The sequence below is a fragment of the Hyla sarda genome, chromosome 2, assembly GCF_029499605.1.
Source record: "Hyla sarda isolate aHylSar1 chromosome 2, aHylSar1.hap1, whole genome shotgun sequence".
NCBI lineage: Eukaryota > Metazoa > Chordata > Amphibia > Anura > Hylidae > Hyla > Hyla sarda.
This window is the reverse complement of record NC_079190.1, coordinates 366735974-366757886: the sequence shown is the minus strand read 5'-3', so window position 1 is coordinate 366757886 and position 21913 is coordinate 366735974. Positions and strand designations below refer to the sequence as shown.

General features: G+C 46.5%; 1 protein-coding gene across 1 annotated transcript in view; it reads right to left on the bottom strand.

The window, feature by feature from the left end:
* Window positions 1–9875: 9875 nt before the first annotated feature.
* BCAS2 (BCAS2 pre-mRNA processing factor) overlaps window positions 9876–21913 on the bottom strand; it is a 52365-nt gene continuing 40327 nt past the window's right edge. Inside the window, exons 6-7 of the mRNA XM_056558378.1 lie at window positions 20640–20720; window positions 9876–12668 (exon numbers count right to left, since the gene is read on the bottom strand). Coding sequence (XP_056414353.1) covers window positions 12548–12668; window positions 20640–20720 — 202 coding nt within the window. The 3' untranslated portion in view covers window positions 9876–12547. The remainder of the gene's footprint in view (window positions 12669–20639; window positions 20721–21913) is intronic.

Genomic DNA, 21913 nt, shown 5'->3' with positions numbered 1-21913 from the left:
CCCGACCGGAACAGTGACATAACATTAAGAGATATAGGAGTCTGTCAGGGGGGGTCCGTCAGCGCCCCCCACTGGCCTTTACCTGCGCTGTGCCCGTCCGTAACACCCCCCCCTGGCCTTCACGTGCACTGTTTCCGGCCTCCGCCCCCACCAGCACCCCTCTACTCCCCCCAGCCTTCACCTGCACTGTGCCCGGCCTCCGCTCCCATGTCTTCGGTTGCGCCGGCCTCCGCTCCCACGTCTTCGGTTGCGCTGGCCTGATGTCCCTCCGTCAGTGACGTCACTCGCAGGGCGTCCGGAGAGAAGGATCGCTGCTCTGGATGGGTGAGTGTGTGTGTATGTCTGTCTCTCTGTCTGTCTGTCTCTATCTCTGTCTGTGTGTCTCTGTCTGTGTGTGACTCTGTGTGTGTTTGTGTGACTGTGTGTGTGTGTGTGTGTGTGACTCTCTGTGTGTGTGTGCCCGGGCTCCCTTTGCAGGACTACAACTGCCAGCATGCCCTTACTGTAAGGACATGCTCGGAGATGTAGTTGTGCAGTGCAGGCGAATGATAAGCTTGTCCCCTGCCCCCAGCTGCAGGACTACAACTCCCAGCATGTGCTTACTGTAAGGGCATGCTGGGAGTTGTAGTCCTGCAGCTGGGGGCAGGGGACAAGCTTGTTACTTGCCCACACATCTCCTGCACCACACAACTACTTGTAGTCGTGCGGGGCGGGAGATGTGCGAGCAGGTGATAATAAATGTACTAACCCATTTTTTTTTTCTTCTAATTTCAGATCCGAGTATCATGTGGACTCCTTCGGATTCGGTGGACTACTTCGATGACCAGCCTTTTTCTTTGCTTGATTTTAATAAAATGGTTAACGAGGGCTTGTGGGGGAGGGTTTTTTGTAATAAAATTTTTTATAAACCTGTTGTGTTTTTTTCCTTACTTTACTTGACAGGCTTAGTAGTGGAAGCTGTCTTATAGACGGAGTCCATTACTAAGCTGGGCTTAGCGTTAGCCACAAAAACAGCGAGCGCTAACCCCCAATTATTACCCCGGTATCCACCACTACAGGGGTGCTGGGAAGAGCCGGTACCAACAGGCCTGGAGCGTCAAAAATGGCAACAGGCTGGCGTTATTTAGGCTGGGGAGGGCCAGTAACAATGGTCCTCGCCCACCCTGATAACGTCAGGCTGTTACTGTTTGGTTGGTATTTGGCTGAGAATAAAAATAGGGGGGACCCTATGCGTTTTTTTTAACCTCTTAAGGACCAAGGACATATGAGTACGTCCTTGGTCCCACTCCCGTGATATAACGCGGGGTCCCACGGTGACCCCGCATCATATCACAGCGGGCTCGGCATCATAGTGAAGCCGGGACCCGCCGCTAATAGCACGCGGCACTGATCGCGGTGCCGCACGCTACTAACCCTTTAGCCGCGCGCTCAAAGCTGAGCCACGTGGCTAAAAGTGAAAGTAAAAAGTGCCGGTTAGCTCAGTGGGCTGTTCGGGATAGCCGCGGCGAAATCGCGGCATCTCGAACAGCTTACAGAACAGCTGGAGGATCCCTACCTGCCTCCTCGCTGTCCGATCGCCGTATGACTGCTCAGTGCCTGAGATCCAGGCATGAGCAGTCAAGCGGCAGAATCATCGATCACTGGTTTCCTATGAGAAACCAGTGATCAATGTAAAAGATCAGTGTGTGCAGTGTTATAGGTCCCTATGGGACCTATAACACTGCAAAAAAAAAAGTGAAAAAAAAAAGTGAATAAAGATCATTTAACCCCTCCCCTATTAAAAGTTTGAATCACCCCCCTTTTCCTATAAAAAAAAAAAACACAGTGTAAATAAAAATAAACATATATGGTATCGCCGCTTGCGGAAATGTCCGAATTATAAAAATATATCGTTAATTAAACCGCACGGTCAATGGCGTACGCGCAAAAAAATTCCAAAGTCCAAAATAGTGCATTTTTGGTCACTTTTTAGATCATGAAAAAATGAATAAAAAGCGATCAATAAGTCCTATCAATACCGTTAAAAACTTCAGATCAGGGCGCAAAAAATGAGCCCTCATACTGCCCCATACGCGGAAAAATAAAAAAGTTATAGGGGTCAGAAGATGACAATTTTAAACGTATTAATTTTCCTGCATGAAGTTATGATTTTTTCCAGGAGTACGACAAAATCAAACCGATATAAGTAGGGTATCATTTTAATCGTATGAACCTACAGAATAAAGATAAGATGTCTTTTTACCGAAAAATGTACTACGTAGAAACGGCAGCCCCCAAAAGTTACAAAACTGCGTTTTTTTTTTCAATTTAGTCTCACAATGATTTTTTTCTCAGTTTCACCGTAGATTTTTGGGCAAAATGACTGACGTCATTTCAAAGTAGAATTGGTGGCGCAAAAAATAAGCAATCATATGGATTTTTAAGTGCAAAATTTAAAAAGTTATGATTTTTTAAAGGCAAGGAGCAAAAAACGAAAGTGCAAAAACGGAAAAACCCCCGGTCCTTAAGGGGTTAAATAAATAATTAAATACAAATACCAACCAAACAGTAACAGCCTGACATTACCAGGGTGAGCGAAGACCATTGTTACTGGCCCTCCCCAGCCTAAATAACACCAGCCTGTTACCGCCTAGGCCCAGGAGCGCCATTTTTGACGAATCGGGCATGTTGGTACCGGCACTTCCCGGCACCCCTGTGGTGTTGGGTACCCGGGCAATAATTGGGGGTTAGCGCTAGCTGTTTTTGTGGCTAACGCTAAGCCCGGCTTAGTAATGGACTCCGTCTGTAAGACAGCTTCCACTACTAAGCCTGTCCAGTAAGTAAAAAAAAAAAAAAAAACAGAACAGGTTTAAAAAAAAAATGTATTACAAAAAAACACTCCCCCACAAGCCCTCGTTAACCATTTTATTAACATCAAGCAAAGAAAAACGCTGGTCGTCGAAGTAGTCCCCCGAATCCGCAGGAGTCCACAGGATACACGGATCTGTAGAAGAAGTAACAAAAAAAAAAACGAATAAGTACATTTAGGGAGAAAAAAAAAATGTAATAAACACACACACATTTTTTTTTCAAAGCTGCATAGTGGTGTTCTGTAGTCATTTTTTTTGTTTTTGCTTGTGTGTGCTAAAAAAAATGGTATTTAAAAGTGATTTCTTGGTTTTTGCTCATGTAAGCCAAATTTATCAACCCCCTGTGATAGTATGATAAATATGTCATACATAAGCAAAAAAATAGCAAGAAAAAAATGACTACAGAACTTGCTTACAAAAGCAACGAGGATAAATGTCCCCCATTATCTTTATCTTTAATCCATGTCTGACTAGTGGGGCTCAGCTCCATGGGGAATTTTTGGTCAGTGACTATAATTTTTTGTGAACAATTGGCATTGCTGACTTTTATGTGGTTATAACTAGGGATGTCCCGATACCATTTTTTTAAGACTGAGTATGAGTACCGATACTTTAATCCTAGTACTCGCCGATACCAAGTACAAGTACTTTTATTTTAAAGGGAATCTGACACCAGGGTGACCCAGTTTCTGGCGCTGCTTACCGTGCTGATATGTGGGTTCCTTGTTGTGTGCAATGGAGGCGGCTGCTGTAGTATGAGCCAAGATTTCTCTCTTCTCCATTGGGCAGAACAGGGAATTTGCATTGGCGGCGAGAACGATGTCTACGGAGTGATTGCGCTGACGCTCACATGGTGAGCATTAGTAGCAGCCCCCCTGTAGACTGCAGCCCCCCCTTGTCGACAGGGCCCCCTATTCCTTGTAGACAGCACCCCCTCTTCTCCCACTTGTAGACAACAGCCCCTCCCCCCATAGACAGTGCTCCCTCTTGTCCCCCTACAGACAGCAGGCCCCCTCCTTGTAGACAGGGAGCAGGGTCCCCCCTTGTAGGGAGCAGGCCAGCCCCTTATAGACAGCAGGCCCCCCCTTATAGATAGCACGCCCCCTTATAGACAGCAGGCCCCTCCCTTATAGATAGCATGCCCCCCCATTATAGACAGCACCCCCCCCCCCTTATAGACAGCTCACCTGCGGCTTTCCTCGGGTGTTGCTGCTCCGCTGTCTTGTTTTCCCGATCGCATCATTGCGTCCTATGGAGGAGCATGTGACATACACGTCACTCTGCTTCCTCCGTAGCGTTACGCTGGGCGCAGGGGAGGAGGAGTGATGTGTATGTCATATGCTCCTCCATGGAACGCCATGATGCTATCAGGAGAACGGGACAGCGGAGAACGGGACAGCAGCAGTTATCGGACATGGTATCGGGGACATTAAACGAGTCCCCGATACCATGCAAATGCTGAGTATCGGCCCCAATACTGATACTAGTATCAGTATCGGGACATCCCTAGTTATAACCCATATGTGTTTTTGTAATAAGTTGATAAGTTTTTATGTTGGCTGGTGTACACTTCCCTAATAATCTGCTTTAAATGCATACCAATAAAAAGCTATATTTTAGGCACTTCCCCTTTATATTTATAATGACAGGTCCTGGGAGCCAGAAGAGAATATTTGGACCACGACTTGGTCCAAAATTTCTTGAGACCCAAAAAGAGGGGGAGACCTAAGGGGGGGTACTGTTGCATCGAGCGCTCCAGCCGGTCACACTGGCCGTGAACGCTTTCTCCCTCTGTCCTTTGGCGGGCCCGGGATTCGCATTGCGAGACGCGCCCGCATGCAAATCTCAGGCTGTCACTCACCACCTCCTTCTTCTGTCTCCTTTGTGTTCTCACACTGCCGGTGCTCGCGTCCCCACCTCCTCGACCCTCTGCTATCTTGACTACGAGATGCCATATCCCACCTGTACCACATTTTCTCCTCAGCAGCCTGTGTGGATGAGTCGTGTCAGGGGCAGCGACCTGGGTGCCGCCTGCCGCAGCAAGTCCATCCCGCTTTGCGGTGGGCTCTGGTGAAAACTAGCGGCACCTTAGACTCCGTTCCCTGACACAGGCCCAAGCCATCATTCACACAGGCTCAGTATATCTACTACCACCTTGCCGCTAACTGGGGCCTAATACTATTTGAGACACAAAGGGGGCTTTAAAGGGGTACTCACTGTACACTGGATAGGGGATAAGATGTCTGATCCCGGGGGTCCTGTCACTGGGGAGCCTTGCAATCGCCTGGCGGGCAGCTTGGAGCTTCAGCGTTCGTGATGTCACACCACGCCCCCTCCATTCATGTTTATGGGAGGGGGCGTGACCGCTGCATACTAGCCATCACGCCCCCTCCCATAAATACGAATGGTGGGGGCGTGGTGTGACAGCACAAACGCGGAAGCTCCAAGCTGCCGTGTTCCGGACGCCACCGCTGCCCCTCCCATAGACATGAATGGAGGGGGCGTGGCGGCTATAGTCACCAGTCATCCGGCACGGAGCAGAGATTGATACATAGATGACAGGGGTGCTGCACCGGAGATTACAGGGGTCCCTTTGGATAGGGGATCGCCCTTTGCTGAGGTAAAGGGACATGTGTCTTTATCCAAATCAGGCAAGTTCATGCAATCTGACTCTTGGTCAGGTTTATTAGAAATGGTTGCAAGCCATATAAAAATGACAATACCGGGACAAAAGAAATACCTTGCCTGCCCGGCACTTACTATACAAGTAATGACCCTCACTACCAGCTGGAGAGCTTCTCTCTGCCAGCTTACAAAAACACTTTCAGCAACCTTTACTCATGAGTCTCTCTCACAGACTAGCTTTCTGCGTCCTCAGCCAGAGAGAGAGGTCTGCCCTCCTGGCTTCATTTTTTTTTATATCCGCCCTCTCATTCACCTTAATCACCTGGCAGGTGAAAGGTTCTGGCCTGCATGAGTGTCACAATATATATACATTTATTAAAATAGATATGTGTGGCTGACACAATGACGCAGTGCTGTGGGGCTGGTATACAATTATTTCCAGGGCTGGTTTTTATCCCCAGTCCGGCCCAACCTGGCTGCAAAAGCCCCTGTTCATCCCACTCCTTGTCTGCAATGCCCATGTGCCTGCTCGTAGCCTTCTCCAGCTGCTTGATTGACATCCAGCCAAAATAGTGTGAGAGCTCTGGAAACCATGCTCCCCAAGCTGCCTCTAGGGCTTCTCTGAGCTGTCAAAAGTGTGCAAGCACAGACCAGTCTATAAATCCACACTTGGCTTAATCACTAATAACCCCATGACAGGTCACATAAATCTAGCTCACATAAAAAAAACTTGTCACAAGTTTGGCTTCACTGATCTTTATAGTGGAATTTAATCTAAGAAAATATTTGTCCCTCAGCTTACGCCATTTAATACATAAAGATATTGAATTAGGGGAAAAGTCACATACTAAGAAGGATCACGGATTATAGATTATTCATCCATGTCTGTTCCACTTCAGACACTTCCAGATGGAAAATCAGCTCAACTTTGTCTTGTGTCTGTCAGACAAGCAGTACAAGTCTGTGGAGGGGTAAAAGGGACCTCGACTCACCAGTTCTGGGAGAACTGCAAAATAGAGATAAAGCCTGCATAGCAGAAATCTCCTGAAAATGCCATATACAAGTTATATAATGGACAGAGCTAATGCTGCTCTTTGCCTTTCTCTGATCAGCACTACAGGGTAAAAGGCTGAACTGGATGGACATGTTCTGTTTTTGGTTCATGAATTCTACAATGCTGTCTCATAGTAAATTTCTCTTTCTTGTCAATCACAATGAGAGATCAGCTGTAATTTTTCATAATACCCTGGTAAGATGAAAGCTGGACTGTGATTGGCTGCTAAGGGCAACAAAGAAAATCTTACTATAAAATAGCTTGATAAATCTCTCCCAATGTTAGGCTGTGTTTGCATATGTCCACCATAGGTGAACTCAGCCTAAATCACGACGCAACTGATGACAACGTGCATCAGTTGTATGGCATCCGGTGTCCATTGTTTCTTGCACAGAATAACAGAACGCAGCAAGCTGCGTTCCCCTGTCCTATGCTGTTTGGCATGTCCAACCATCCGGCGTCAAAATTGGGATGATTGCAGAGAAGAAGGAAAAAAAATAAAAAATAAATAAAAAAAAAAACACTATCTTCGGTGTAAGGTAAAGCCTACTTGGGAGGCTTCCTCCTTAACCACTTAGAACCAAGAGTGTACAGGTAGGCCCTGTTACTTAAGGACCCTGTACGCCCACAGGAAATCATTCAGCAGGCACCACCTGCAAACCCCTGGGGGGGTCCTGAGACCCCCACATATCGGCGATTCTGGGTCTTACGGGTCTCTGATGACCCAGAAAATAAAGGGGATCGGGGCTGTCTAAGACACCCCAGATCCCTCTGAAGGGATAGGAGTGGGGTGGCAGGGTCAGAAGCGATTGACCAATAGCAGATCGGGGGCGGGGGGTTAAAGTTCGGTTCCCCCGCTCTGCCCACCGATACTCCAGGAAGAACGGGGGAACTGGCGGTCACTTACCGGCGGCGATCGGCTATGAGGTGCAGCTCCCTAGTGCACACTACGGACCGGCGAGTTGTTGCCTAGCAACATCTGGAGGGCTACAGTTTGGAGACCACTATACAGTGGTCTCTAAACTGTAGCCCTCCAGATGTTGCAAAACTACAACTCCCAGCATGTCCAGACAGCTGTTTGAGCATGCTGGGATTTATAGTTTTGCAATATTTGGAGGGCTACAGTTTAGAGATCACTGTGCAGTGGTCTCTAAACTGTGGCTCTCTAGATCTTGCAAATCTACAACTCCCAGCATGCCCACACAGCAGTTTGCTGTCTGGGCATGCTGGGATTTGTAGTTTTGCAACATCTGGAGGGCCACAGTTTGGAAATCACTGTGCGGTGGTTTCTAAACCGTGGCCCTCTAAATCTTCCAAAACTACAACTCCCAGCATGCACGAACTACAAATGGCTGTCTCGCCATGCTGGGAGTTGTAGTTGTGCAACAACTGGAGGCACGCAACTACATCTCCCAGCATGCCCTTCGGCGGTCAGTACATGCTGGGAGTTGTAGTTTTGCAACAGCTGGAGGCACACTGGTTGGAAAATGCTGAGTTAGGTAACAGAACCGAACTCAAGGTTTTCCAACCAGTGTGCCTCCAGCTGTTGCAAAAGTAACTCCCAGCATGCACGGTCTAATTTTTTAACAAAAATGCTGGAGTTACCCTAAATTTTAAATTTTCACAAGGGAAAATAGGGGGGGGGGGGGGGGGGGAAACATAATTGAACCTCCACCATATTTCACTGTAGGTACTGTGTTCATTTCTTTGTAGGCTTCATTCTGTTTTTGGTAAACAGTAGCATGATGTGCTTTACCAAAAAGATCTAGCTGGGTCTCATCTGTCCACAAGATGTTTTCCCAGAAGGATTTTGGCTTACTCAAGTTCATTTTGGCAAATGTTGTCTCGCTTTATGTCTCCATGGCAGCAGTGGGGTCCTCCTGGGTCTCCTGCCATAGCGTTTCATTTCATTTAAATGTTGATGGATAGTTTGCGCTGACACTGATGCTCCCTGAGCCTGCAGGACAGCTTGAATATCATTGGAACTTGTTTGGGGGGCGGCTTATCCACCATCCGGACTATCCTGCATTGACATCTTTCATCAATTTTTCTCTTCCATCCACACCCAGGAAGATTAGCTACAGTGCCATGGGTTGCAAACTTCTTGATAATGTTGCGCACTGTGGACAAAGGCAAATCTAGATCTCTGGAGATGGACTTGTAATCTTGAGATTGTTGATATTTTTCCACAATTTTGGTTCTTAAGTCCTCAGCGTTCTCTTCTCTTTCTGTTGTCTGTGCTTAGTGTGGCACAATGCAAAGACTAAGTAAACTTCTCTCCTTTTTATCTGCTTTCAGGTGCGAGTTTTATATTGCCCACACCTGTTACTTGCCCCAGGTGAGTTTAATGGAGGATCACATGCTTGAAACACTTATGTTTCTACAATTTTGAAAAAAATAACCTAAAACAAACAAAAAACATGGAAATACTTTGGCATGTCCCTCATCTACTGTACTTAGAAGAAAAAAAAAAAAAAAATTCTCGAATACACATGGGATTACATTTACTTTTCAACTACCATTTTGCAAGAAACCTATTCGGCCCGTAGGTGTTTACACAGATTTACATATCACTGACACCTGGCCAGAATGAAGCTTCATCTCTCCTCTGCTCTTTGGGGAGGTTGTCCCGTGGGAGCAAGAGAGAATCCTCGTAGCGGCGCTCGCTCGGTGGTAGCTGGCTGTAGCCGAGAGAGGTATGTATAGCCTCAATCGGCATAAAGCGGAGCAGACAAATGAAAAATAAACCAAGAAATTTATTAAGGGACTACGCGTTGCAAGGGACCTGATGAAGAGGGGGTCTTGCCCCTCGCAACGCGTAGTCCCTTAATAAAATTATTGGTTTATTATTTTTTCATTTGTCCACTCCGCTTTATGCCGATTGAGGCTATACATACCTCCCTCGGCTACCGCCAGCTACCACCGAGCGAGCGCCGCTACGAGGACCTTCTCTCTTGCTCCCACGGGACAACCTCACTCATCCTGCACCGGTCTGAGACAACCTCAGACACGGGATCACCTCTGGCAGCCCCCGGCATCTTACCCTGAAACGGGGTGATATACGCTACAAGGTTTTATACTCTGCGTACACCACCCCCAGGTGAGCACTGTTTCACTTACTTCATAGCAAGGATTCCTATTGGAATAACGGCACAGGCTGCGCCTCTCGTCTGTCTCTCCCTCCCCTCTTTCATTTCATGTGCCTCTGCTCTTTGGTGGCACATAATGCTATATTATTTTTGACAGTATGTATAATTTTATCCCTCTTATAGTCTTCGTGCTCTGGAAATAAACTCTACTGGGACTTGAAATGCACCATGTAAAAACAGGAATTCAGCACTTCACAATCAGTTTCAATGTTTAATGTTCCTCAGATTAGTAGGAATTAACCGTTTTGTTTTAACTTTATGTATATATATTTGTAATACAATCCATAGACTAAAATTCAGTTCGAGAGCACATTCTATTTTGTTACTTAGATCCCATTTTTTATACAGTAATTTTTAGTTCTAAAATATATACATATTATCCCCTTAAGGACACAGCCCATTTGGGCCTTAAGGACGCAGAAAATTAAATTTTTACGTTTTCATTTTTTCCTCCTCGCCTTCAAAAAATCATAACTCTTATATTTTCATCCACAGACTAGTCTGAGGGCTTTTTTTTGCGCGACCAGTTGTCCGTTGTAATGCCATCACTCACTTTACCATAAAATGTATGACGCAACCAAAAAATACTATTTGTGTGGGGAAATTAAAAAGAAAACTGCAATTTTGCTAATTTTGGAAGGTTTCGTTTTCACGCCGTACAATTTATGGTAAAAGTAACGTGTATTCTTTATTCTTTAGGTCAATACGATTAAAATGATACCCGTGATAACATACACAAACTTTTTAACCAAATTAGTACGTTTAAGATCCCCCTATTTTGAAGACCTATAACTTTTTCATTTTTCCGTATAAGCGGCGGTATGAGGGCAAATTTTTTGCGCCGTGATCAGTACTTTTTATTGATACCATATTTGCTTATATAAAACGTAATACATTTTTTATAAAAAATTTTTGGGAATAAAATGTTATAAAAAAAGCAGCTATTTTGGACTTTTTTACGTTCACGCCGTTCACCGTACGGTATCATTAACATTTTATTTTAATAGTTCAGATATTTACGCATGCGGCGATACCAAATATGTATATAAAATATTTTTAACACTTTTTGGGGGTGAAATAGGGAAAATGGGTCAATTTACGTTTTTATTGGGGGAGGGGGTTTTTCACATTTTTTTTTACTTTATTTTTTATTTTTACACTTTATTCTTTTATTTTTACACTTTAATAGTCCCCATAGGGGACTATTTAAAGCAATCACTCGATTGCTAATCCTGTTCAGTGCTATGTATAGGACATAGCACTCATCAGGGTTATCGGTCATCTTCTGCTCTGGTCTGCGGGAAGGCAGATCAGAGCAGAAGACTCCCGGAAGGCAGCGGAGCAAGGAGGGGACCTCCAGCTGCCATGCTGGACGATCGGATCGCCGCGGCAGCGCTGCGGGCCATCCGATCATCCAATTATGTGCCCGCGATGCTGCAGATGCCGTGATCGGTATTGATCACGGCATCTGAGGGGTTAATGGCAGACATCCGCAGGATCGCGGGTGTCCGCCATTACCGGCGGGTCCCTGGCTGCGATCAACAGCCGGGACCTGCCGCGCATTATGCGGGCATCGCTCCGATGCCCGCGGTTATGCTGAGGACGTAAATTTACGTCCTGGTGCGTTAAGTACCGCATCACCAGGACGTACATTTACGTCCGTCGTTAAGGGGTTAAAGCAAACAAATGTTACTTCCATTTCTTTGCTGTTGGTCTCTGCAAACATGAATATATCTACAATACATATAAAACTGGTATTAAACCACAAAGGACAGTTTTCTGGCTTAAATTAGAAGAAATTTTATGGCTTACATTAGAAGCATTTTACAAAAAAGTAGCCAGCACTTTGTATGGGGGGGAATTTACACCAAATCTGGCGTGAATTATAGAAAAAATCTATACCAGCATCTATCAGACAGAGTGTAACCCCTGACAGCTGTAAACCAGTGGAGCCTGGGGAGCTCTCGATCCAAGGATAGGTGTGGGTCCCATATCTTGAGTACATTTATGGCATATCTTGTGGCTATGCCATAAATGTTCTAGATGTGTTTGGATTGCGAATACGGGTGTAAATGTTACGATTTCAATATGCAATTGTGGTAAACAAATGGTGAAATTCCTCAATTTCATGTCTAGTCTTCCCCATTTCATGCTCACTGTCCATTTTATATTCCCCCCCCCCAATTTACTTCCACACCCCTATTTAACATATCCCCCATTAAAACATCTACTCTATTTCATGTCTACACCCCCAACATGTCATCTCTCCTCCATATGGTCAGATGTCTCTTCACAGACAAGCAGCATATAGGACCTAACAGGCTCAGCCAATCACTGGTCTAACACATGACACCACTACGGCCACTGATTGGCTGAGCAGGAAAGGTCCTTAAACCAGCTGGGGGCGATTGCAACTTTTCCCACTGAAAGTCACAATGATACATTTCTGACCACTGCATTCGCATTGCCATTGCTCACAAATTTTCTGTTCGTCAAAAAGCTAAAAAAAACATAAAAACATAAAAAATAAAAAAAAATAGTCTAGTCTTTTCCTGACTGGAGAAATTTTTATAAACTTGAAAATGGTAGCCAAATTAGACAAATAAAAATTATTTTATTCAAGTTATATTATAAAAAAAAAAAAAAAAAAAAAAAAAAGCACACACAAATGGTGCAATTGAGTTCTGTCAATGCTGAACCACAAAGAGTACACACCCATCACAACACTAAATGATGGAAATTTGAAGATGCTTCTACAGTTGACATCTATCAAAGCCATCACTAGAAAAATGCTATGTATGCTGTAGCACAAATGAAGATTCATGACTGAAATTCAGTGCTTCTTTTTAACAGGTTAAATCTTATTACACTTAATAATTCTCAATATTTTCTTTGTTCTCGCCATCCCGTTGCTTCAGCTGATTGATTTCATTCTCCAGCTGTACAATTGCACGTTCAATCTCATAGTTCTTACTTACAAGGGATACCCACCTAAATGGAGGAAAGACAAATAAGTAAAACATTGTAAGAGGCATTTACATCATTTTTTTCTTTTTTCTTTAAACAAACGGTTACCGTATACAGCTTTAAACGTGAAAGCCATATGCACCTGTATAGAAAAAAAACGTATTCATTGACAACCCATTCAAACCGTACACCGATAAATCCGGTTGTGTACGGTTTTTATTCTTGTATTTTTTTCCCCATGCGCAAAACTGTGGTGTACTGCGGTTTTGGTTTTTGGTTTCATGAGATTTTAAAAGCGCTATAAGTGTATATGAGATTTTAAAAACCATATGTGGTTTTTATAACACTGCACTTAATGTAAAACCCATTGAACATTAATCTACATACGGCTGCATCAGTTTTTTGTTTCCGTTCCGGTTTGGGGAACAAAAAGCTGAAATGGCAACCCTATGTAAAAAACGAGATGTGAATGTTGCCTAACCTGGATTTGCACTAGCAGAGAGATTTAATGCCTACAGTCCTGGGTGCTTTTAATCAAAATTCTCCCTATTAAGAATGGGGTGAATCAGATAGATCTATATGACCAGAAGGATCTGGCTAAGAATCTGCAACTGGATAAACATCTGTCTGCAGCTACACCAAATTAAAAGCTGGTTATATTCATGGTCTTCCACTCCTACACTTAGCTGCTATGCGAGATGCATACATGCTTAGATCTCCAGCTATGTGCAGAAGACGAAAAGCATGAAAATTCATTAGGGGGCATGAGGCACAACAGAGTCCAGGAAGCAGAACCGATGCACCTTGGGGCTAAGTAACCTTCATTTACAGATTGTTTTGTATGGGTCTGTCAGTAAAAAGGGCACCTCGAAGGGTAATCTAAACATCTTTTTGATCAGCATCCCCTGCACTAACAGGCAGTACCAGCAAGTTAGTGCATGTAAAGCTGCTGACAGATTATCTTTAGGCTCCTTTTACACAGGAATTTCCAGCTGGAAAAAAGAAAAAAGCTGGTTCTAGGACTGCATGGACTGCACCATAGATGGAAATGCATTTTTTGAGTAGATTGCAGAAAGAATGAACAAGTCAATTATTTTTGCACAGAGTTCTGAATTCGACTTTTCCAGGGCAGATGTTCTGCTGCAGGAATTCTACCGTGTCCACAGTGCACCAGAACCCAATTTAAAACACTGGTATGCAGCAACAGAGTTTCCGAGCAGAAGTTTTCCGTCTAATTCCGCCTAGAAATTCCGCCATGTAAATGGAGACTTAAATAAATAAGTAAATAGGTAAGGGGGGGCATGGCGAGGCGCTGAAGAAGATGGCTGCACAGTGCTAGTGCTCCGCCACCACGAGGTCCCTTGCCCACTGAACCAGCTGAGACCGCCGCCTGCTTTATGGGGAAATCCTCGGAGGACCTCCAGGAAACCGCCTGCCGCTTCCCAGCCGCCTCGGACGCCCGGCGGCATACGGAGATACCTGGCCCCGGCACCCACTCCTGGGTCTGCGGGCCTGCACGCAGCCGACAGCCTGGCGTACGGCCTCTGCTCCCGCCCGAACCCGCCTGCACCCACTCTGCTGCCGGAGGCTGCGCAGAGCTCCCTGCACGAGTGCCTGCACCCGGACCTCAGAGCGAGACGCTTACCTGCCTCGGGACCCTCTGGTTCTGCTGCTGAGGACCCCCGCCTGCCGCCGAGGGCGAAGCTCCAGCTGGAAGAATCACTGGCCTCCCAGCGGGACGCCGTTGGGAGGCAGGTACGAGTAGGGCCTCCGGGCGCACAGCTGAGCTCTCCCCTCCTGCCTGGCAACTCTGCTGCTGTAACTCCCTGCCGCTCTCCACCACTGCTGCACCCTCCACATAAAGGGCTTCAGGACACCACCCTGAGCTCCTGGGCTGCTGTTACTCGGGGTTCCCCTGCCTCTCCTCCCCAGCTGCCAGTTGTGCTGTCCCCTCTGGTTGTAGGGGCCCTCCCCTGTCTGCCTCTGTGGGCCCTCTGTTGGACCCCCCGGATTGGTCTGCACCCTCTTCTGCTCTACCCCTGGGGGATTCCACAGCTTCTGCTGCCCCCAAGCCGCCTCGGACACCCTGCCACCCCGCTTTACAAGGAAGGTCATCTTTGCCTGCGGCCTCATCCCCAAAGATGTCACTGGTCCTGATGTCTGGTTCCAGCTCGCCACCTGCTGCGGGGGGGTCCCCGTCCTGGGATGATTTGCCTGGCTTAGCCCTGGAGTCCTCGGGCCGGCCGGCCCCTACACCTATTGATTTCTCACAACTTTTATCACTCACCCCTTCTAAGGAGGACTTCCGTTCTATGGTGGACGAGGTTAAGGAGGCTTGCCGGGCGGAAATCGCCTCCTTGCGCAAGGACTTACAGCATGTTTCTGACAGGGTTGATACGCTGGAAGAGACTCATGATGCTACCAGGGTGTATGTTGCCCAACTTCAGTCCACGATGGAGTCTCAATCTGAATTTCTCTGTGACATGCACAACCATCTTGAGGACCTTGACAACAGGGGCAGTCGCCATAATATCTGGGTGCGTGGCCTGCCTGAAACTACCGGGGATGAGGAACTTCCTGTCACTCTGGAGGCCATCTTTAACAACCTCCTCCTCGGCGAGTCTCCCCCTGTCAGGATCCAGCTGGATAGAGCACATCGAGCTCTGCGCCCTAGGGCCACCAATGGGCCTCCCAGGGATGTCATCTGCTATGTTAATGACTTTCGACTGAAGGAGGCTATTATGGCTAAAGCTCGCACTCAGCGGAATTTCGATTTCAATGGAGCCTCTATCCAATTGTACCAGGACCTCTCCTGGATTACTCTCGGGAAGAGACACTTGCTTCAACCACTATTGGCTACCCGCCGGCAGCATCAAATCCCCTACCGCTGGAGCTTCCCTTTCGCCCTGCAGGCTAGACGGGATGGTCGCTCTGCAGTTTTATGTGCCCATGCAGATATCCCCGCCTTCTGTTCTGCTCTGGACATCCCTGAGCCTCAAGTGCTGGACTGGGGTCTCTCTCCCCCACCTCCACCCCTCCCTCCTGTTTGGCAGCCTCTCCGTCGGCGACGATCAAGTGGGAACAAGAGGGCGGCTGTTCCTGCACCCCCGGTGACCTGAACTCTGGCAGCCAGATGATGCCCGCAAGTTTACTTTTGCTTATTTTAGTTCCGTGCTGTGACGTTGGCGCTGCCTTAATGGATACTCAGGCTCTTGTGCTACTGGGAAACGGTGTTTACTACAATGTTGTACCGTTTGCTGATTTTGTTATTTGCTGCTTATGGCGGTCTCTTTATACTTTTTGTAGCTTTTGGCAAGGCCTCGTGGGGTGGCCCTTACTGGGCTGGTTTTGTCTTCCCATATGGTGATCTCATTACCCCACTGAGGCTTTCCCAAACGTTATGGTACCCTTATGTTGCCGAACAGTATTGATGTGGTTTATGATCTTAGCAACCTCAGTGACCTTTTGGCCGTTGGTTTGTTTTTTGATTAATAGTTTTTTTCTGTGATTGCCTTGTCTGTCCAGTTTTATGTTGTTTGTCTTGTTCCTCCGTTTCCTTTTGTGTTTTCCTTCTCTTTCTCCCCCCCCCCCCCCCCCCCGTCTCTCTTCCTTTTACAGGCTATTTCTGTCGTCAGGGCTCTCGAGTGCACCTTATCCTGCCCATCTGCCTATGGGGTGTGGAGAACTCTTCTGCTGCGTATGGGTGAGTCTACTTGCTCCTTTTGATGCTTTCCCCTGTTATTTCTTTGATCATGGCTAAATGTGTCTCCTTGAATGTGTCTCAACTCCCCCCCTAAACGGCGCCTTCTGCAACGGGAGTTGGTTATGCAGAAAGCCGATATTCTTTCTTCAGGAGACGCATTTTGACCATTCAGGTACGTTTCAATTTCTTCATCATCTCTATCGCCTGGCCTTTTTGGCCTCCTCGGGTAGTAAGGAGGCCGGGGTGGCAATACTCATCTCTCGATCCTGTCCCCTCTACATTTTGGTCCCTGGGCGGGAAGCCCCTTCTTCTTTGTAATATCTATGCCCCTAATTTGTCTCAGATCCCTTTTTTGCGACGGGTCCTCGCGCGGCTACATAAATACCCTCCGTCGGCGTGGCTGCTAGGCGGTGATTTTAACCTTATTTTTTTCCCCCCGGCTATAGACCGCCATTCCGCTACGGGTGCTCCTATCCCTCCGGCCCAATTGCGCCTTGCTACCCTGTTCAGGCGGCTTATCCGCTCATCCTCCTTATATGATCTGTGGCGGATTAATCACCCTATGGATCGGTCGTTCTCGTTTTACTGACCCCCATAAGCTCCACACGCACATAGACTACTTTTTCGGGAACTCGACTATGGTACGCATGCTCTCCTCTGCCTCCTTCGACCCCATCTCTTGGTCCGACCATGGTCCGCTGCTTCTGTCCTTCTCCCCGGGACTGCCATTGGCGACTAAATGAGTCTTTGCTTAAGTCTCTGCCATCCCGAGACTCGATTGAGGCTGCTATCTCCAAGTATTTGTCACTCAACCAGGGATCGGTCTCTTCTCAAGCGATCCTCCGGGAGGCTCATAAAATCGGTCATCCGGGGGCATTGTATTGCCCTGGGTTCCCGCTTGAAACGTAATGCCCTAGCTCGCTCCCGGGAACTGCAGACGCAAATTCACTCACTGGAGGCTGACCTCCTTACCTCACCCTCCCTTTCGATTCTGAGGCGTCTGGTGGCGGCTCGTGCCCAACTAGGTGAACTTGTGCTCCATAAAGTGGAGAGGCAACTTCTTTACGCTAAACAAAAGGTTCTACGAAAAGGGTAACAAGGCCCATTCCCTACTAGCTAAACGTTTAAGGGACCGGGCTGCCGCTCAGATGCCCTCGGCTTTGAAAGATTCCTCAGGTACTCTCCATTACCATCCCGATGCTATCTCTCGTCTTTTTACAGACTACTATTCTAAACTTTACTCCCTTCCTTCTCGACTCCCCTCGGATCCTGGGGAATGGGACGCCCTATTAGATTATTTTCTTGCAGAGTGCCACCTTCCCTCTCTTACTCCTGCTGATCAAACTGCTCTTAATGCTACGATCTCGCTGGAGGAAGTGACTGAGGTGCTCAAATCACTGCCCTCTGGGCGTTCCCCGGGACCGGATGGGTTTACGTACCTGTACTACAAGACTTTCTCCGCTTTGCTTCTCCCTCATCTTGTGTCGCTCTTTAATTCTTTTCTTGGGGGGGGGGGATGGGATACCGCAGTCCTTTTTACACTCCTTGCTTACCTTGCTGCCGAAGCCCAGAAAAGATCCCCATGATTGCTCCAGCTACCGGCCTATTGCCTTGCTTAACACCGACCTTAAGCTGTTTTCCAAGGTTCTAGCTACCCGCCTTAGCTGTCTCCTCCCTTCGCTCATCCATAAGGACCAGGTGGAATTTATCCCTTGTAGGCAGGGGGACGACAACACGAGGCAGGTGATTGATTTAATAGACCTGGTTAATCGGCGAGCAGAGCAGGCCATTGTCCTTAGCTTGGATGCCGAGAAGGCCTTCGATAGGCTGGGCTGGCCTTTTCTGTTTGCCACTTTACAAAAATTTGGGATCTCGGGCGCTTTCCTTACTGCACTGCGGGGCCTTTATTCCTCTCCCACTGCTTCCCTCAAGCTTCCGCATGCATCTTCTGCTACCTTCCCTATTTCCAATGGCACTAGGCAGGGCTGTCTGCTGTCTCCTCTGATCTTTGCCTTATGTATTGAACCCCTGGCTGCTATGATATCCGGGGATCAGCAGACATCTCGGGGATTACTCTGCATGACAGGGAATTTAAAATGTGTCTCTTTACCGATGATGTTCTTCTTACTCTCACTAAACCTCTCCTTACTCTACCTAACCTCTATAGGGTCCTGCACACCTATGGCATGGTTTCTTGGTACAAAGTCAACCTTTCTAAGACTGAAGTTCTACCTTTAAATCTCTCCTTCAGGTGGTCCCCTTCCGCAATTACTTAGGTGTCCGTCTTACCTCTAGCTATGCTTCTTTATACTCTACTAATTACACTCCCTTATTTCAACAATTGCGCGCGCTTATGGATAAATGGCGTTCTCAATATATTTTTTTCAGCCGGATAGCGGTGGTAAAGATGACTATTCTCCCCAAATTGCTTTACTTTTTTGAGACGCTACTGGTCCGGGTACCGCTGACCGCTCTTAAGGCCTTCCAATCCGCTATTTTCCGTTTTATTTGGGATGGTAAGAAGCACCGACTCCCGATGTCAGTCATGCTTGCGAGCAGGGATGGGGGGGGGGGGGGGGGGGCTTGTCCGTACCAGATGTCACGAAGTATTATTGGGCTGCTCACTTGCGCCATCTAGCTGCATGGACAACGTACCGTGCCTAGTGTCGCTGGATGGAGCTGGAGAAATTATGGTTAGCCCCGATCCACCCCAATACGTTCCTATGGAGTCGTTTCGCCCTGACCTCAGTCCCGGGCCCCTGGTTAGGTCCCACAGCCTTTTCTCGATATGTTTGGGGGTACTGTTCTAAGAAGTTCCAACTCGCTTCTCGTGTTTCCCCTCTACAATCTTTTCTTTACCATCCATCTTTCCCCTCAGGTCTTACTTCTGATATGGTCCGTGAATGGGGGGTAGGGAGCTGTTCTGCTGGGAAGATTTGGTTAGTCCCCTCACTCGTACGCTCCTCTCTTTTGAGGACCTAGTCTCTCGTTTTGGTCTTCCCTCCTCCGAACGGCTTCATTACCTTCAGCTTAGACACTTCATGTTGTCATCCTAGGGGACCTTTGAGGTATCCCGCCCGTCAGCTTTCGAACGGCTATGCCGCTTGGGGCCGCAGTCAAAGGGCCTGCTTTCGGATATTTAATCAATTATTTTAGCCTCACCGGGTGGGGATTCCCCATCACACCGATACATGAGCCGTTGGGAGGAGGCATTGAACACCATTATCACTCTTCCACAGTGGCGGATCATCTGGGAGAGGGCGTCTAAGGCATCCATCTGTACTGCTTATAAGGAGGAGACAATATAAGATGTTGATGGGTTGGTTTCACACCCCTGCCTTGTTAAACACTGTAAATCCTAATATCCCGCCTCAGTGTTGGAGATGTGGAGTGGGGCTGGGAACGGTTTTCCATATATTTTGGTCTTGCCCTTTGATTATCCCTTACTGGGGTATGGTGAGACGACTAGTGGAGGGGGTTGAGGTCCCACTAGACCCTTTGGTACATTTATTATTCCTTTCCTGTAGATCTCTCCCTAAGAAGCTCTTTAAACTTTTCCTGCACATAGTCCTAGCGGCCAAAACTCTAATTGCCAAACATTGGAAGTCCTCCCTCCTTCTGAGTTGGACCTGATGGGCAGGGTTGGGGAGATCTGGTCTCTCGAATCTCTTACTGCCTCCCTTAACAATACTCAATCCCTCTTCCTCTGTCTGGGAGCCCTGGGACAGGTTTACTGATCGACAGCCTCTTTAGCTCTCTCTTGTTCCTATCTTCTCCACCCCCCCCCCCCCCCTTTTTTTTTTCTCCCTTTTTTGTCTTTCTCCTCTCCTTCCTCCCTCTTTCCCTGTGGGGTCTTGTGTTCAGTCCTCTTGTTGTGTGTGTCGTCCTCGTACATGTGAGTTATTGTCTGGCCAACTTTGTGTTGTTTTGTCCTCTGTTTACCTGGGAGGGCGCATCTCCAGGACAGTTCCAGGAGCTGGTTTTTCCCTTTTTTTTTTTTTTTTTCCCTATTACGCTGCTCCTATTGTATAATTATCTTTTTGCTTGTTTGATGCTCTATTGCTACCATTCTGTTTTCTCTTGAATTGTACCTCACTTTTGAAATCTCAATAAAAATTTACAGTTGAAAAAAAAATAAATAAAAAAGGTAAAATCATACACTGATTCAACACACCCATTTCTTCCATTTTAAAAAACATAAAAAACAACCAAACAATCATGCTCTAATTTATAACTACATTTTTTCATAGTAACACAGCACAGATTACAATACATGCACAAGGAGAACTTACGTTGACTCCATTTCTCTCAGCTTGGCTCCAGATGTAAGTTGTGAGTTTTTCCTCTGCCAATTCATGTCCTGAATACGTTTTCTAAACAAGAAAAGATGATTCTCAGCAAAGGAAATTATTTGAATTTGTTTAACCCCTTAAGGACTCAACGTTTCAGTTTTTTGCACTTTCGTTTTTTCCTCAACTTTTAAAAATCATAACCCTTTAAATTTTCCACCTAAAAATCCATATTAAAATGCTTATTTTTTGTCACCCATTCTACTTTGCAGTGCCAAAAATCCATGGCGAAACGGGGAAAAAAAAAAAAATCATTGTGCAACAAAATTGAAGAAAAAACACAATTTTGTAACTTTTGGGGGCTTTCGTTTCTACACAGTACATTTTTCGGTAAAAATTACACCTTATCTTAATTCTGTAGGTCCATATGGTTAAAATGATACCTTACTTTTATATAGGATTTATTTTGTCGTACTTCTGGAAAAAATCATAACTACAGCCAGGCAAATTTATACATTTAAAATTGTCGTATTCTAACCACCATAACTTTTGTATTTTTCCATATATGGGGAAGTCTGAGGGCTCACTTTTTGCGACGTGATCTGAAGTTTTTTCGGTACCATTTTTGTTCTGATTGGACTTTTTGATCACTTTATATTCATTTTTTTTCATGGTATAAAAAGGGACCGAAAATAGGCTATTTTTTTACTTTGGAATTTTTTTTTACGTGTACGCCATTGACCGTGCGGTTTAATTAACAGTGTATTTTTATAGTTTGGACATTTATGCATGTGGCGATACCACATATGTTTATATTTGTTTACATTGTGTTTTTTCTATGGGAAAAAGGGGGGGGGGGGGTGATTCTGACTTATAAGGAAAGGGGTTAAATCACATTTATTAACGCACTTTTTTTTTTGCAATGTTATAGCCCCCATAGGGGGGTTATAACCTTGCACACACCGATTTCCTACACCGTTCACTGCCATGCATTAGCACGGCATTGATCAGTGTTATCGCCGCTCGACTGCTCCTGCCTGGATCTAAGGCACGGAGCAGTCATTTGGTGATCAGACAGTGGAGGAGGCAGGTAGGGATCCTCCTGGTGTCCTGCAAGCTGTTTGGGACGCCGCGGTCCCTAACAGCCCAACTGAGCTGCCGGGATGCTTTCGGTTTCACTTCAGATGTGGCTGTCAACTTTGATAGTCGCTTCTGAAGGGTTAACACCAGGCATCACCGCAATCTGTGATGTCCGGTATTAGCTGCGGGTCACGGCC